This window comes from Petaurus breviceps, unplaced genomic scaffold (assembly GCF_028583685.1).
Source record: "Petaurus breviceps papuanus isolate PSGF00001 unplaced genomic scaffold, PetGlider_PUasm1.0 185, whole genome shotgun sequence".
NCBI lineage: Eukaryota > Metazoa > Chordata > Mammalia > Diprotodontia > Petauridae > Petaurus > Petaurus breviceps.
Window position 1 is genome coordinate 7,832,221 of NW_027185797.1, and position 16,862 is coordinate 7,849,082.

At 47.6% G+C, this 16,862-nt stretch overlaps 1 protein-coding gene across 1 annotated transcript in view; it reads right to left on the reverse strand.

The window, feature by feature from the left end:
- The window catches only part of COLQ (collagen like tail subunit of asymmetric acetylcholinesterase), a 50,424-nt gene that overhangs the window by 16,158 nt on the left and 17,404 nt on the right, over nt 1-16,862 (reverse strand). The window contains exons 7-11 of the mRNA XM_069088415.1: nt 16,455-16,517; nt 13,962-13,988; nt 10,897-10,941; nt 10,501-10,536; nt 7,877-7,957 (exon numbers count right to left, since the gene is read on the reverse strand). Of these exons, the coding sequence (XP_068944516.1) occupies nt 7,877-7,957; nt 10,501-10,536; nt 10,897-10,941; nt 13,962-13,988; nt 16,455-16,517 (252 nt within the window). The remainder of the gene's footprint in view (nt 1-7,876; nt 7,958-10,500; nt 10,537-10,896; nt 10,942-13,961; nt 13,989-16,454; nt 16,518-16,862) is intronic.

The following is a 16,862-nucleotide window of genomic DNA, read 5'->3' on the forward strand; positions in this document are numbered from 1 at the left end:
ACAGGGAAGGCTTCATGGGGGCTGAGACTCAGGTGGGTAAAGAGGAAGGAGAGATGTTTGTTACAAAATACTGTGTAAAGGGTCAGGAAGAGGGGGACGAGGAGCTCCCACGGGAGATCTGGTCTCTGTGCTCTGAGGAACAGATGGGGGTCATCTTTCTGCTGTGGAGGCTGGTTGTTGTCATCTCTGGTGGGAGGGCATGGACTTCTGCATCAACACACCCTGGGCATCCCTTACAGTCACCCAGAGCCTAGCACCTCGGAGTGGTCAGAGCGCAAGATGGAGCCCCGAGGCCTCAGCTCTGACTGTGCTGCACAACAACCCTGTCATCTGAGGCAAAGCTCTACTTCTCTAAGACTCAGTTTACTTATCTGTAAAATGAGTATAATAATTCCTGTCCAGCCCCCTCACAGGGACACTGAGGTTCTAGTGAGATAATGTATGTTAAAGTGTTTTCATGGGTTAGGGGGAAGAAGCCTCAATGGCAAAAGAACAAGCCTCCTCCCTGACCCTCAGTGATCTCATCTGTGAAGGAAAATTCACCACACTGGCACTATGAAGGTACATGTGAGGAGAAATGCTTGGCAAACCCAAAGAGCGCACTCTAAGTCCACCTGGCCCTTGGTAGAAGGCAGTGAGGGCCAGACCCATGGCTCATGGAAAACCTCTGAGGTCCAGGTCGAATGCCTCATGCTCCACTCTGCCTGCCGTCCACTCAAGGAGAAGAGCAGGGATTTTGCCACAAAGGCTCAAGGGAAAAAACAAACAAGCCAACAATCCAATAACCAGCAAAGGCCACGGTTTATGCCACAAAACCACTGATTCTACCTATGGTGCTCCACTGGGGCATGTGTAGACACAGTCCATTTACTCTCTTTCCCAAAGTCCTCTCCATTTCCTCCAACTTGACCAAAGAAGAAACTGTTCTACAAACCTCCCACTAGAGATAGCCATGTACACATGGCAGGCACCCCCACCTGATATTCAAATGAATGGACGTTGATACTCATGGCCAGATGAGTCACTTTATAGGGGTAAGTACACATGTGTAATGTGAATCCCTATTCCCCAATTAGTTGCCTTACAAACCTGGATTTTCCCATTTTCCTATCAGGACAGAGAACTATTGTTACAACACCGAATCCCAAAAGGTCTATGCATCGTGGAATCCTGGTTCCATTTTGTTTCTGGCTGTTCACCTCTGTCATAAAAATGGTTTCACCAAGTGCCAGCACCTTGGCTTTGTGTCTGGAGATCTGGTGATTGAAATGAGCTGGGCTCACTCCCTGTAACGAACACCAAGACTGAACACTCAGCTAGGTACTGATTACTCTTCGGAGTCTAAGCAGGACAGTGATTTATGCCCCCAGAACCTCTGGCCTGGATTCTCTCCCCACAAGTCTACTCTGGCAGGCTTGCCCTCCTGGTGAAATACAATCCCCCCTCTAGCCCAGAAGCAGTCCCTTCCCAGGGCCCTTTTCCCATCAGGCCTGGAAGGCATCACATTCCTCCTTGTGACTGTGGCTCTTTCTTTGGTCTTCACTGGCCTGTTTCAAGTCTCTAGCAGGGATGTTTTGGGTTCTGGGCTTTTTTTAAATCTTGGGGAAGGAGCGGTGTGAGGGTGATGCTGGAGGTTCCAATTCAATCCTACTTTGAAGACTCCTTTCTGAGCTGAAATATTCAATGAGATCACCAAGATGGATCTCGGATGAAAGGAAATCACACCTTCTTAATATAGCCACTCAAGGGCTTTTTTTAGTCAGCAATATGAGCTGGATCCCCGGAAGGGAAGCAAGGCCTGGGGAGCTGGCTGTCACCCCTGATTCTTATACAAACAGCCGCTGACTACCCGCTTCTCCGTTAGATAACAAACAATGCCTCAGTGAGCAGCATTCGTGCTACCTAAAAAACAGATTTTCCTGGGAAGACATGACCAGTGATTAGATACTACCCTCAGGAGGTTATGAATTCTCTATTGGGATTGCCCATCTTTGACCTCCAATGGTGGCGAACTCTGGGTGCAGAATGAAGCATGTGCTTTTGGACAAGGCCAAGGAGGGAATCTGCTTTGTTTGATTCTGCATATTTGTTACAAGGGTTCCTCCCCTGCCCCCAATCCCAAAACTATTAGAAGATGGAAAACTGAATAATGTAGATAATTGAAAAATTAAATTAAAACAACATGTTAAAGACTCTTTCCCCAGAAGATTATAAGAACCAGGTCACCTTTCTGCCTGAAAGCAAAAGGCTAGATTAGATGACTTTTGTTTTCTGTTTCTCTCTGAATCTGTGGTTTCTTTGCTGTGGGGACCTCACTGATTTGAAAGCTTCCTCTCCCTGTGCAGACCGACAGCTCTCAGGGGGATTGGGGAGTGTTGCCAAGGGTAATAAGAAGCTCGCTGATCACACAGGTGACTGGAGCCGAAGCAGGACTAGAACCCTGCCTTCCCTGGCTCCAGGGTACCTAGCACCCATCTCCCAGGTGTATGGTTCTTAGCGACTTATGATTTCTATATGAGGTGAACTGCCAGTAACCAGCCTTTCTTTTTTCGGATTTCTTAGAGCAAGCAAATGTGTTCTTGAAATCTCACAGCTACCCATGTACCCATGGAAATGAAGGCCCCTAGAGTCTTCCCCGCCCCCTTCCATCCCGCCCTGAAGCTTAGCTGATCAGCCGGCTGCCACCTGGGGAGGAGATGTGGGCTGCGGAGCACGCTTGGCTTGGTAAGGACCTTTCTTGGAAATATAATTTAATCTGACTCATTTATGGGCTTTCTAATGCTCAGTCTCCTTCTGATGCAGCTTTTAAAGGGGCAGTAAACTTGGAGCAGGGTAATTGGGCAGCTCAATGGATGGAGTGCTGGGCCTGGAGTCAGGAGACTCATCTTCTTGAGTTCAAATCTGGCTTCAGACACTTCCTGGCCGTGTGACCCTGGGCAAGTCACTCCCCCTCTGTTTGCCTTAATCCCCTGAAGGAGGAAACAGCAAACCACTCTAGTATACTTTACCAAGAAAACTCCATAGACAGCATGGTTCGTGGGGTCACAACTGAACAACAACCAAGAGGCCCAAGAGAAAATGTACCGTGAGATACTGCATGGCTTGGCGGAATGAGTATGCCAGGGAGAAGGGCCCGGGTTCGAATCCTGACTTTTCTCCTTTCTCACTGGGGAACCTGGGGAACCCACTTCAGCTCTCTGGGCCTCGGTTTCTCCATCCGTTAAACGAAGGGGCTGGAATCCTTCCAGATCTGCCTCTAGGACCCCCTGATCATCTTCTCATCTCCGGAGCTGATCCTCACACAAGCTTCACCACCACTGTTTACGGAGCCAGAGCATCAAATGGACACAAACGTCACTCCCTGAACCACAGCCAAGTGCACTGACAATAATTAGACTCCTATTGTGTGGACGGAATCCTAATAAAGCTGCCCCCAGCCTCAATATGGGCCCCACTGAACAGCAGGCATGTCCTGATGTCACTTAAACCACACCACAGGCCCCAGACTCAGCCACAGGCCTCACTGAATAGCAGGCCCACTGTCCCTAGTGAGCCGCTGCCCCCAGATCCAATTCACAGAGTGGAACGTGGGTGTCCTGGCTCTCAACCACAATCACACTGTGCCTGCCACAGACCATAATACCTACCCGTCCATCCTGGCCAGACAGGACCACAATGGGACCCAAAGAAGGAACCCCTCCCCATCATCTAATCCCTGACAAGCCTCTCCCGCCTTGTCAATATTCACAGTTTCTGTCCGTAATCAGCATCACTGCACTATAAACTGACTGTGTCGTCTTTACTAAGTTGCTGGTTCCTCTTGGAACTCAGCCTGTTGGAAGTGTCATTCCCAATAGATGGTTATACTTGGATCAGAGGCGGTATGACTCTGAATTCTTTGACATAGTGCTGCCACAGCACACCATGAAACTGCAACACAGGGGCAGTGAGGTCGCACAGTGGACAGAGTGCTGAGCCTGGAGTCAGGAAGGCTCATCTTCCTGGGTTCAAATCCAGCTGTGTGACCCTGGGCAAGTCACTTAACCCTGTTTGCCTCAGTCTCCTCATCTATAAAATGAGCTGGTGAAGGAAATGGCAAAGCGCCCTAATTTCTCTTCCAGGAAAACCCCAGATGGAGTCACCAAGAGTCAGAAACGACTGAAAAACGACTGCACAACAACATCTTTTCTTTGATGCCTCTGGGATACAGCCTCTTTTTTTGTCGGAGCCTGGCTGGGCTTGCTCTGAGGAAGCTCTCTGTCCAGGTCATACAATATTACACCAGACCTTTGCTAGGAGAAATGATAAAGGGCCACTTTGCTTCCTAGGATGCATGCTAACTGCCCAAGGACGCCTTTGGTATCTTTATGAAAGCCCTACAGGGCTCCAATCTCACTGGGATGCTTGTGACCCTGGGAGAGGCACATCAGACCCGGGGGAGGGAGTCACCATTTCATGAGAATAGCATTCTGTAAGCCTTTCAGTGCTACTATACACGTAGGCTATTATAAAGCAAGCTGGTGTAGTGCATGGGGGAAGGGAACGTGTGTTTATTAAGCACCTACTATATACTGGGCACTAAGCTGGCACTTCAACCTTTTAATCCATCTGATGAGAGAGTCAGAATGCATATGGAGTCCAAAGACCTGGGTTCCTATTTGAGCTTTACTGCTCACTACTGACCTCCTGAGATGACCTTGGTCAAGTCACTTGCAGCTTTAAATCCTAGGACTTGTACACCTATTCTTAGGCTCCAAAAGAAGCTTAGACATCACCTAGTGAAGCCCTTTACAAAACAATCTACTTACTGGATCAGCCAGAGAGCAGCAGGCAGGAGATGAAGCCTGTGAGCTCATTCCAGTACAAGGGCAGCCCTCAAGGCAGCCTAGGCCAAGCCTGGGCAAAAAGGGGACACACCCTTCCCCCTCTCTCCAAAAATGTCCTCCCTCCAAGTCTGAAGGGAAGGCAGGCTTTTGGTGTCCCCTGTAATAGTTAGAAGTGGCAAAAACACAATACCTCCATGGCCCATCCCCACGGCCAGCTGGGCTAACTAATGACTTAGAACCAATGCTTCTCTATTGGCGTTGATAATGAGAGTGAGAGAGAAGGACAGAGAGAGAAACAGTGATTCAGAGGAAGAAGACAAGTGGACACACTGAGAAAGAATGAGAGGAGAGAGAAATGGAGAGACAGAGAAGGGGAGACGCAGGGAGGCAGAGGGACAGCTCTCTGTTCAGTCACACACTAGGGTACCCAAGCACAGCCAATCCCAAAGACCTCAGGCGCAAGCAGAGCTCAGAGCCCTCCCCTCCCCCTCTGCTGCCACTGCCAATGGACCCTTCATTCTGGCTCTGGGGGATGGGGCAGAATCAGTCTCCTGAGTCTTGGATGAATTGTAAAACTATTCTTCAGAGCTTACTCTGTCCCCAAGAGAACAATTTATGAAGCTGAAGGCAGACTATAGCTTTGAGATGAAGTTTAAAAACAACCTCCCCAAGCCCCAACTGTCTGTGATGGGGCTATCCAGCCTGCTCAGCCTCGAGAGGCCCCGTGGAGGCTTCCACCAAAGGCGTTCTTCCCAACGTGATGTAGCCTCGGTGTTGTAGCCGTCCACCAGCAGCACGGCCCTCCCCTACCTGACTCTAATGTCCAGGACTCAGATGAGCTCACATGCTCCTGTTTCACGGTAAAGCACCAATGGGTCAACAGGTGATTCTGTACTGAAGCAGAAAAACCAAGGGATGTCCCTCTAAAGACAATATCTAGCACCCAATACAGTGCTCGGCAAACAGTGGGCACTTAATAAATGCTTATCAAATGCAAGAACAGATGATAGTGGGAAATGTTCCTACTGCTCTGCAGCTGGTTTTCTCCGGATTGCTCCTGATGAAGAAATGCCTGGATGGCCTGCTGGGTCCCAGCCACCCCCATGACACTGGGAATAGGAACCAGGTCGAGTTTCCAGGCATTTGTTTAATTTAAAGCTGGTATCAACAGCGCTTTGAGGTTTACAAGGCGATTTACACGTGTAACGTTATTTTATCCTCACAACAAGCCCGGGAAGTGGGTGCTATCATAAGCCCCATTTAACAGATGAAAAAACTGAGGCCCATAGCACTGAAGTGTCTCTCTGAGGCTAGACTTAAGCTCAGGTCTTCCAGCCTGCAGACACAGTGCTCTGTCTGGGCCCCTTCCAGATCTAGATCTGGGATCCCATGGCCCCACATATGGCTAGGGCTTTAGCTCTAACATCTTATGATTTTGTGAACTGGCCTCTTCTCCCAGAAGGCTTCGGAAAAGGGACAGGAATGGGTCATGTGACTGGAAGGACTGTCATTAATAGGATTTGACTGAAAGTGGACAAGAGGGGCAGCCTTTTCCCAGAAATCCTCTAATTTAGCATAGACTAGAATGCAGACAGGATAGTTTTGCTTACATGCCTTGAGGGATGGGACAGAAGAGCTGTGAACACTCTAGTGAATAAATTTCTTTTTTGAAGTTAATGATAATAAAAATAATTAAAAAAAGAAAACTCTAGGAAGGAGGAATGTGGCCCACCAGACTTAATGGAAACAGCATGAGGATGTAATGGGTCCACTAAGACCTTTAGCTCTTCATAGAGGGCAGATCAGGTGGTAAGCTCTCCCCTCACCCCCAACAAAGCAGCAGCTGGTAACAATGCTCTGTATTCGGGAAGGGGGAAGGTATCTGGGGAGTGAATGGGCAGGGTGGGGTGGGTGTGCTTGGTTTAAAGCCAGGAGACCCACCTGGCCTCATGTCAAGGCCAAACCCACCCACGGGACCAAGGGAAGTCCATCTAATATTTCTGTAGCCATGCTTTTATGTCTAATTATTTTAGGACATTTAGCACTTTAAGATTTATGTCTTCATAACCTTGATCAAGTTACTTAACCCCAATTGCTTAGGGGTGGCCAGGTGGCTCAGAGAGTAAGAGTACCGGCTCCAGTGTTGGGACGACCTGGAGATCGAATCCCGGGCTCAGACACTCAGCACCACACCCAGAAATAACTGGCCGTGTAACCTTGAGCAAGTTACTTAACCCCGATTGCTTTAAAAAAAAAAAATTATATCTTCTATTCATGGGATTATCATTAATGTATTTGTATGCTTGAAAAGACCTAGACATTTTCCCCCAAATCTTGTTAAATGCCTCCCTCCCTCCCTCTCTCTCTCTTGATTTAGTCAGGGTTGCCCCTCAGCAACGTCAGCGCCCATTGCGTCAAGACCCAGAGTGGCTTAGGGCAGGGGCAGCAGTAGGCTCTGTCCCCAAATCCCTAACAGGGCTGTGCCATTCACATTCTGGCCGAGGAAAGGAAAGACAACAAAACAAATGCCCAGAGAGCTCATATTTCACACGAAATCAACACTCAGCTGAAAAATTAAAGCAAAGCGCCTGGAGTTACTTGACCTGAGGTCAAATCCTGCCTTGGCCTTTACTACTTCTGTGGCCTCTCTCCCCTCAGTTTCCTCATCTGTAAAATGGCCTCTGAGGTCCTGTCCAGCTCTAGATCTGTGATCCTCTAGGCCCTCGGTTTCCCCCTTTTGATTCCCTGAAACCAGGCCTTAGTGACCTAAAAAGTCCATTGGACCTTGCTGGTCTGACCCAGTTTTACCCGCCGTGTCCCCACCTGCCAGCAAGCCAAGCAGCGAGTGACAGGAGGTGACCTGGGTGGTAACTTTCTGCCGATCGCCGCAGCACTGAGGTCCACGTTCACGAACTGATGGTGACATTTTCCTTCCTTCCTCAAACCAGCTCAGTTGTGTGTGTGTGCCTGCTACATAGACCAATGTGAACATTACACAGGTCCCTCAAGGCCACACAACCACGGGGAGGAGGTAAAGCACCGGCCCTTACTTGCTTGCCTCGTTTTCCTGGTCTTCCTGTAGGTCCCCTGGGTCCTGATGTTCCAGGCTCTCCCTTTGGACCCATTTCTCCCTGCAGAGACGATAGAGAAGGGAGAGGAAAGTCAGGGAAAGAGCAAAGAACCCTCCCAGGTTACTGGACTCCACTGAGCAGCTTCTTCCAAACTTATTCCTTATGAAGAAAAGGTTGGGAGTGGAGGGTGGGTACAGGAGACAGAAGACAAGGCTTCCCAGGAGGATATGAGAGAAGGAAGGTGCTCGGTGACTGGAGCTGAGAGAGCTTGAGCCACAGGAATCTGAGGGCTGTTTTAGCAATGGATTCCCACTCCTGCCAGTGCCTGGAGGACAGAGATGAAAGGACGCAAAACCTCTGGGCCCCATGTGGTTACTCTGTCGCCGTGAACTATTTGGCAAATGCTTAGAATGAGTTTAAAAGAACCACAAAAACTCAAAAAAGAAATTTTATCAGAGATTCTTCTTCTTATTTTAAATTCCAGTGTTTTTGCCCAGTGGGTCTGGAACAATCCTTGCTGGTCCCATAACGCTTTTTCTGCGCAGGGCTTTGGAGTGCTAGTGGCCTCAGATCTCGCCCTTTACTAGATCTTTTTAGAAAATTGTTTTTCCCCCTTCAATCCAAGTTATTTTGATTGTTACCTCCATTCCATTTTATTTTAATAGAACTCTGGTGGGGGGTGGGGGGACCATATTTTTCTGACATGCCTAAAAGGTGGCTCTATGTGGGTTACGGTACATGACCAATGATGATGAGGGTAGGGGTGGAATAAGAAAGACAGTAAAGGAAATGGATGATTGGAAAAGGTGGTGCGTGGGTCCTGTAACAAGAAGGAAGGATAACAAGTGGATAGAACGATGCTCTTCAAATGTAAAGGCCTCCCAGGTGCTGGGTAGATGTCCTCAGTAGGCTTCATGGGAGGAGACGGACAAGATGGCATGCATGTATTGTGGTCTGATGCCAGAGCCAGCTGGGTGTGGCCATGTGGTTTCTGGAGAATATTCCTCATTAAAAGTCCTAAAGGGAGGGCGGGTATAAAGGTGGTTGATGTCTCTAACCAAAGATCTGCCAACTGGCCAATGTCAAACATACCAACTGCAAAAACTCAGGGTTTTCAAAGAAAACCTTAAAATAGCTTGTTTCCCCCATTATGCCCTATGTCTCTTCCCCGTTTCCACCCAAGATTCCTTATGTCTGACTGCTGGTTATTAGGCAACAGCTAGCTCATCCCCTCTGTTGGCCACAGCCCTAAATGCCCTGCCAGTGCTTACGATTTATAATTACCATCGAAAAGACAAGGTGCGTTTGTCAGAAGTCAGGCCAGTGCATACAAGCCAAACAGCTGCCCCAATATTTATTGAGCCTGTGTTTTTGTCGTTCAGTGGCATGATGAAAATCCCCAGCAAGAACAGGATATAAGAATCATGTATTTTTAAAGACCAAGTTTATAAATCTGAATTACTTTCAATAAGTGTACTCAATACTTTGTCTGTCCCTTGCCAGGCATTATGTACCCCCCCCCAAATCCCTGGATTTCCCCCTTCCCCCCTTAAAACCTACTATTTTCCTCTCTGGACTATCATTCCACTGTCAGTTTTAGGTAGCAGGGAGTGAGATAATTCAAATGAATAAAAGTTAAATTTGTTGTAGTATTAAAGACATTGAAATATCATATACGCATCCCCTCTGCATTCTTAAATGTTTTAGAGAAGTCAGGTCAAATAAAAGGCTTATTCACATAACATCTGAGGCTGCTTTGTATGGAGTTTGTTGGGCAGTAAGATACAAGAGCCGAAGGAAAAACAGGTTAAGATGGGATGAAAAGTGACCCTTTTTTGCAGAATAGTGGTCACAGGGGAACCTCTGGGGCTGCTGTCCCATTTGGGGACTCCCTGGCCTCTGCAAAAGGCATGTGCCTGCACACCCACACACACCCACAAACACACACACATGTTATTTATATTTTTATATAACTATTCCTAGGATTCTATTAGCACAAAACTCCTGCCATCCTAGCCTGCCCTTCTCTAACCGGAAACAGCCAGCATTTTCTTGATCTAATTTCTCTCCCAAGACTCAATTATGGGTAACATATACAGCCTGTCTTAAAGGAGCATGCCCAACGATGGAAAAGAGCGTTCTTTAGATTGCTGCGGTCATTACCAGTAGATAACAGGGAGAGATCTGTCCTACTTGACTCTCCTGTTTTCTCTCAGTTGAACTGAATGGAAATCTCTCAAGAATTATTTAACCTAGTAAGAAGTCCTTTTTGTAGGTTATCAAGGGAGTGATGAAACATAATGTTTTATACAAATGACTGCCCTGCCAGTGAGATTAGACTAGAATAAAAATGTGCTAAGAATCTGAAATAGGGAAAATTAGGAAGTAGTTACACTTACCAGAAAAGGATTCTATTAGTCTGTCTTAAAAATAGCATCCTGTGAAGGAGATGACGTTTGGAGCCCCAAATGAGGCTTTCCATGGTCATCCCCCAGAATCCAGAGGAAGCCTCTCAATGTTGGTAAGTCAGGAGACAAAGATACAGGGACACAAGCGTCTCTCCCCCTTCCCTTCTCTGCTTACTCCAACCTTCAGGTACTTACTTTCTGTCCCAGCATCCCAGGAAGGCCTGGAAAACCCTGTGAAGAAAACAAAGGCAGGGATCACCTGTGGAAGGGTGGTGGTTACCTACACCAGCTGTGGAAGGAGCTAGCTCCAATGAGGCCTTCTCAAAATTCAGCCACCCCCTTGGTTAGTCAGGGACACAGCTGCTCTCCCATCTGGGTAACTGCCCAAATCAGAGGTGGGGAACCTGTGGCCTCAAGGCCATACATGACCCTCTAGGTCCTCAAGTGCGGTCCTTTGACCGAATTTGCCCTTTTATTAAGGGAATTTGTTCTGTGAAGCCTGGATTCAGTCAAAGGACCACACTTGAGGACCTAGAGGGTCTTGTGTGGCCTCGAGGCCACAGGTTCCCCACCCCTGGCCCAAATCATTACCTTTTCTCCTTTGGGGCCCAAGATGCCCTTGTCGCCTTTGGAACCCTGGGGGGAAACCACAGGAGAGACGTGTTGTATTAATGGCACAACAGGAAAGAAACACAGAACCTAGATCAGAGAGAGAGATCTGGAGGGGACCTTGAACATGGCCTGGTTTAGCTGGCCTTCCTCTGATAAATGAGGAGACTGAGCTCTGAGGAGGGGAACAGCTGCCCAGAGTCACCCAGAGAGCATAGCGAAGTGGGAATGGGATCTAAGGTCCTAGCTCACATCTGCCTGAAATCCTGCCTTACTCACTAGCCATGTGGTCCTGGGGAAGTCACTTAACTGCTCTGTGCCTCTGTTTCTTCATCTGTGAAGCGAAGGAATTGGACTCAGTGGCATCCAAGTCCCTTCCAGTCCTAAATCTATGATGCTGTGGTCCAGGCCTCCTTCAGGGAATAAAGGCATTAATCCCCAAAGAAGAGAGCCCGTCCTACAAGCCCAGCCTCCCCAGTTCTCAGCTCTGCCATGTGGCTACCCATGGTGGAGCTCCACCCTATGAATTCAGTGTCTAGAGAGGCTAGCCCAACTGTGGGCTACAGACCAGAGCTGCCCACTAGGATCTGGCTGTATATTACCTTGGTGGGAGCATGGAGAATGAATTCTCTCAAGGCCAAAGAAAAGGCCAGACCACTTGGGTAATGGTCCAGAAGAGAAACAGGGAATTGAGGGAATGTGGAGATTTCAGCTCTACCTCTACCTGCCCCTTTTGTGTGAGGGTGGGATGGGGGCGGGAGGCGATCAGGGTTAAGTGACTTGCCCAGGGTCACACAGCTAGTAATCGTCCTAGATGCCCCCTCCCCCTGTCTTGACTGGATTGCTGAGACCCTAGGGAGCCTTACTGGACCCAGCACACACTACCCTTCTCCTCCCCCTCCACGATCAGTTCTTCCTGGATCTTGTCTTGAAGGAGGCATGTGCATCCTCATGGGGTCAGAAAGAGATGGGAACAGGGCTGCTCTCAGAGGGGGCCCTTTCTAAACAACTGCAGCCTTAGAGAGGTTGGCTGAGCTGGATGTCGTGTAGAGATCGCTAAAGAGGAAATTTTAATCATTTTTTACTATTTAACATGCTAAAAGTCTGGGCTATTTTTCAGAAATCAACACCCCAGGGGGTGGTTTCTGTTGACATGTTTATCCTCCACAAGATCTTCCTCTGATGCCTCTTGGGGACAGGGAAGAGAACCCAGGATGCTCAAAGGTAACATGCCAGCCAGGCCCCAAGTCTGGCACATTCTCCCAAGCAAAGGGAAGTTCCAATGTGGTCCCCGAGAGCTCCTCTGCCTACAAGCCAAGGACCAGTCTAGCTAAGAGTCAAGAGAACCGTGAGACATTTTTTGGCCTCTCATGACAGGAAGACAAAGATGAAATAACCCCGGCGCTGTGGGACCCCTCTCTGCTTCTACAGGGACAGCAGCAGAAGGTGAAAGAAGCCAGCAAGTGTGACCACAAACAGGGATCTAGCGGCTCGGACTCAGAAGTGAACATCCTTGCCCAACTGCCCACTATAAGGTGATAGTATCCTGAAGGAACTAAGTCAGATGCATATTGTTGTTGGTCATTCATTGTCAGTCATTCAGTCATGTCCAACTCTCTATGACCCTGTATGGAGTTTTCTTGGCAAAGATACTGAAGTAGTTTGCCATTTCCTTCTCCAATGGATTAAAGCAGAGGTTAAGTGACTTGCCCAAGGTCACACAGCTAGAGCATGTCTCAGGCTGGATTTGAACTCAGGTCTTCCTGACTCTAGGTCCAGTGCTCTATTCATTGTGCTACCTAGCTGCCTCTGAGGCAGACCATTACTGAGAAGATCTTCTGACCCACCCATTCCAAAAGAATCTTTCTCAATCTCCTTATGAAAGAGGTTTGGGGATTGTCCCATTGGGGAAAAGGTCAGAAGTGGCTTGGAATGTTTTATAAGGGGACCTGAACTTCCAAGGGGCTCCAGGAAATAGAATCCACTGGAAATTCTGGGTGCCATGATGAGGTAGGGTGTGGGGATCCCTTCTGTCCCATCTGATTTTAGAATGGCTGCCTATGAGGGAGGGGCTCTCCTTTCTGGGAGGCCTTCTAGCAAAGGCCGGATCACCACTTGTTAGGAATGCAAGGGATGGGGCTTCTTTTGGGACTAGACGGCCACCAAGGTCCCTTCCAACTCTGGGGCTCTTTGTTTCTCGTGCTGGGTTCCTTGGATGCCACACTATTGTCTTCTTCCAGAATTCCTGCCAGTCCATTTCACATGTTTCTGAGAACAGATCAGTAGGCTTTCCAGTTATGGCAGAACAAAGGTGAAGAACCCCTAATATAGAGACATGGCCTCACATTTCACTGAGCTAGCTATGGGGGCTCATTGATAACATGCAAATAAATTTAATAGACAAAGGATTTTGCTGTTACATATGCCCTGATCACCTGACTGCCACCAGGGGTTTCTGTATTAATTGTGGTTCTTAAAAACAGTCCCAGAAGAAAGTCAGCCGTCCAGAACTTTGCAGGCCACTCAGAATGGCCTATGGGAGTCAGGGCCTCAAGTCAATAAAGGAATTGAAAGCTCTTTACAAGCCCACCAGTCCAGGGTGAGAAGACCCCGGCACCTCTAATACCCCAATCATGAATAGGTCAGATAAGAATAAACACAGAAGCTGGTAGAATTCCTTTGGGTATTATTACTTTAGGGTCCCGACAGTCATCCTCGTTCTCTCCACCTCCATGTCCCCCCTCCTTTCTCTGTGAGGGAAGAGGCCTGGTCATTATCATTCTTTACACATCCATGAGATCATTTTTCAACATAGCTTGTTAGAAGCCTATGGCTGATCTCCATAGCCACCTCACCTGTTTTGGACCATAGTACTTCAATACTCTCATCAGGGCCCCTGAGAAGATGCTGACTCCTAAAGCAATACACCCCCCATCCCAGTCCTCCAACCCTCAGCCTCCCTCCCTCCATCTGCCTAGTTTAGTCTCAAAAGCCCTTATGCACTTATACAACCAGTTTCTAATGGACCATCTTACTATCACACTGACCTTTTCCCCTCTGGTTCCAGGGTAACCCTGAAAGAAAACAGAAAGCCCTTTTACAATCCATACACCTACATCTGCTGCTTAGCCTTTGAGATTAGCACAGCCAGTTCTTACTCACAAGAAAGAGACCAGGGCACGCAAAGGTTTAAGTACATCCCCATGTGATTCTAAGGTTTTTACTAGCACCCAAGGTGGGCAGAATTCAGGACACACAGATGTGATGCTGATGGTTAAGTTTCCAGGGGTTTGAAGGCACATCATGTTTTTCTTCTTAATCTCTGTAAGATCTAACAATGACTTCCCTTCAGCAGCCTTCTCCACATTCTTTTGCCCTCCTGGACTCCTTTTACAAGAGCAACAAACAGGGTCTGCCACTGTAAGCATGAGTCATTTTTTTTCTGAGCATGCCCCTTGTGGCTAGTATTTATAGAGAAGTGTCCCAGAGTTAAAGAACTGCAGCTAAAGCCATTTTCAAAGCACAAAATGTCAAACTAGCAATCTCACTGTAAGGCTTGGTCATGGCTTGGAGGTGACCTTCGGGCCTGGAAGGCTGCACCAATAGAGAGAGCATAAGCACTGGCCAGGTCTACCATGCTGGAAGGGTTTGGGCGATGGTCCTGGCAACAGATCAAGGCTGGTTTCTGAGAGACAATAGAGCTAATTATAAAGGGCTTGATAAGTTCTCTGTCCATGACAATGCATGACCTCTCTCTCTCTCTCTCTCTCTCTCTCTCTCTCTCTCTCTCTCTCTCCCTCTTTCTCTCTCTCTCTCTCTCTCTCTCTCTCTCTCTCTCTCTCTCTCTCTTTCTCTCTCTCTCTCTCTCTCCCCCTCTTCCTCTCTCTCCCCCCCCTGCATATGCATATATACACATATAGATGAATTATAAAACTTTTCAGACCCTCTGACAGTGAGTGAACTTTGAATGAAAGCACTGTGCTAAGGGTTAGTGAGACAGATAAAAAAAGACAGTCCCTAATTTTGAGGGACAACTAACCTACTACTAAGGACTTACATAATCTAAAAATATTATGGATAGAAAACCCCCCCCCAGCCGATCTATTAAAAAAGACAGCTAGCAATGATGGCGCTATTCAAAATAATGTATGAATTAAAAATATAAGCGATTATCATGATTCATAATGGCAGCACAATCAATTAGGGAATGGCTGAACAAACTGTGGAACAAGAATGAGATGGACAGTTCTGTGCTGTGAGAAATCACCAATATGAAGAGTATAAAAAATAAGAGGCCTATTTGACCAAAGAACCAAGATGTGCGCCTTGACTACAAGTAGGCAAACGCTACAATTTACTCTTTCCAGGCGTCGAGGACCAGTTTGAGAACAGCTCCATTGATCACTCAGAGACTTGGAAGGTTGCCAGACAGTCATAGAGGTTAAGTGAGCTTCCTGTGATCACCTAGCTAGTGTCAGAAGTGGGATCTGAACTCGAGACTTACTGAAGCCAAGTCCAGGGCTCTATCCACTAGGCTGTTCTGCTTTTCAATGATGAGAACAGCAACAAAATCCATAATAGGGAAAAAAAAAAAGGTCAAAGGAGAACAAAGAGACGAATCAGCTATGATGCATGTTTTTAAACAAATTGCAAATGAGAGAAGCTTGTCATTTCATGTACAATTGTTCTTTTGAAAATCTGTTTTTATTGGTTATTACTCAATTTTTAATAATTTAAAAACCAACTACATTTTACTGATAATATCACCCTTACCGAGCCTTTACCCAGAATTAGGAATGAGTAACTCCCCAAGGACTCTTACTTCCAGCCCACCTTCCGGTGAATGGGTTAATGAATAGTGGCTGGTATGAACACACGTCAGAAGAACAAGAGAGAACAGTCCTGGACCCTCCACAAACAGATGGTTTGCCCCTGAAGAGGTGAGAGCTGATAATGGGCCTGGGATGAAATGGGACAGAGTCCAATGAATGATCACTAGCCGGTGCCATGAGTACTGAGTGACCTCTTCCCACCAGGCCCTTGGTGAACCAGTCCACATGAGCTCCCCTTTAGACCATCAATTCCATCACACTGTACATTGGAGGCTTTCATAGCGAAGCTGGGAAACTAGCAATAATGCCTGCACCTTAGAGTTGTGTTTTTTTAACCAGACCTCAGTTTGAGGCTCTGAAAGTTCATGTGACCAGCCCAAGGACACTCTGATGGCAGCTCTAGGAGCCCAGGTCTCTGGATGCTCTGCCAGCTACACCATGCTACAGAGGAAATGGATTAGATCTAATCTGTGACTTGGGACTGAGCCTTGAAGGAATCTCAGTCGTGGGGGGAGGGGGGCTTAGAAAGGCAGCCTGAAATCTCGGAGCCATTTTTTTTTCACCTTTATTCTCTCCCTTTATTCTCTCTGCTATATTCTGCTGCTGTTCGGTAGAGAGGATAAATGTCCACAGTCCGCACAGTACTAACCTTAGGGCTTTCAACAGAGAACTAGAAAGCAAAACCTGAAAGGGTTCCAGTTCACAAACCTGATTGCCCACAGGCCCTCTTGTACCTGGTAATCCCATCAAGCCCAGATCACCTTTTTCACCCTGCAGGGGTTGGAAGAGACAGAGAGAAAAGGTTAAGGCTCTTAGGAGAACCAGCTGCTGGGAGCCAATGAACCACCGCTGAGCAAGGGAGATAGCAAGACCAGCTTACTCACAGACAGACTCGCCCTCCAGAGAGGAAGAGGGAGAGGGCTTGGAAGGCCCTCCACATCCCACACCTGCCTTACCTGATGCCTAAAATCCCCAGAAAAGGGGATGAAACCTTTCATTTCCCTAGGAGAGATCAGGCTAAAAATGTAAATATCCTTTCACAAGGCCAGAGGTCCCTGAGTCTCGGAGTTGGAAATCCCCTCTACATTTCCCCCACAAATGGCATCTAGCTTTTGC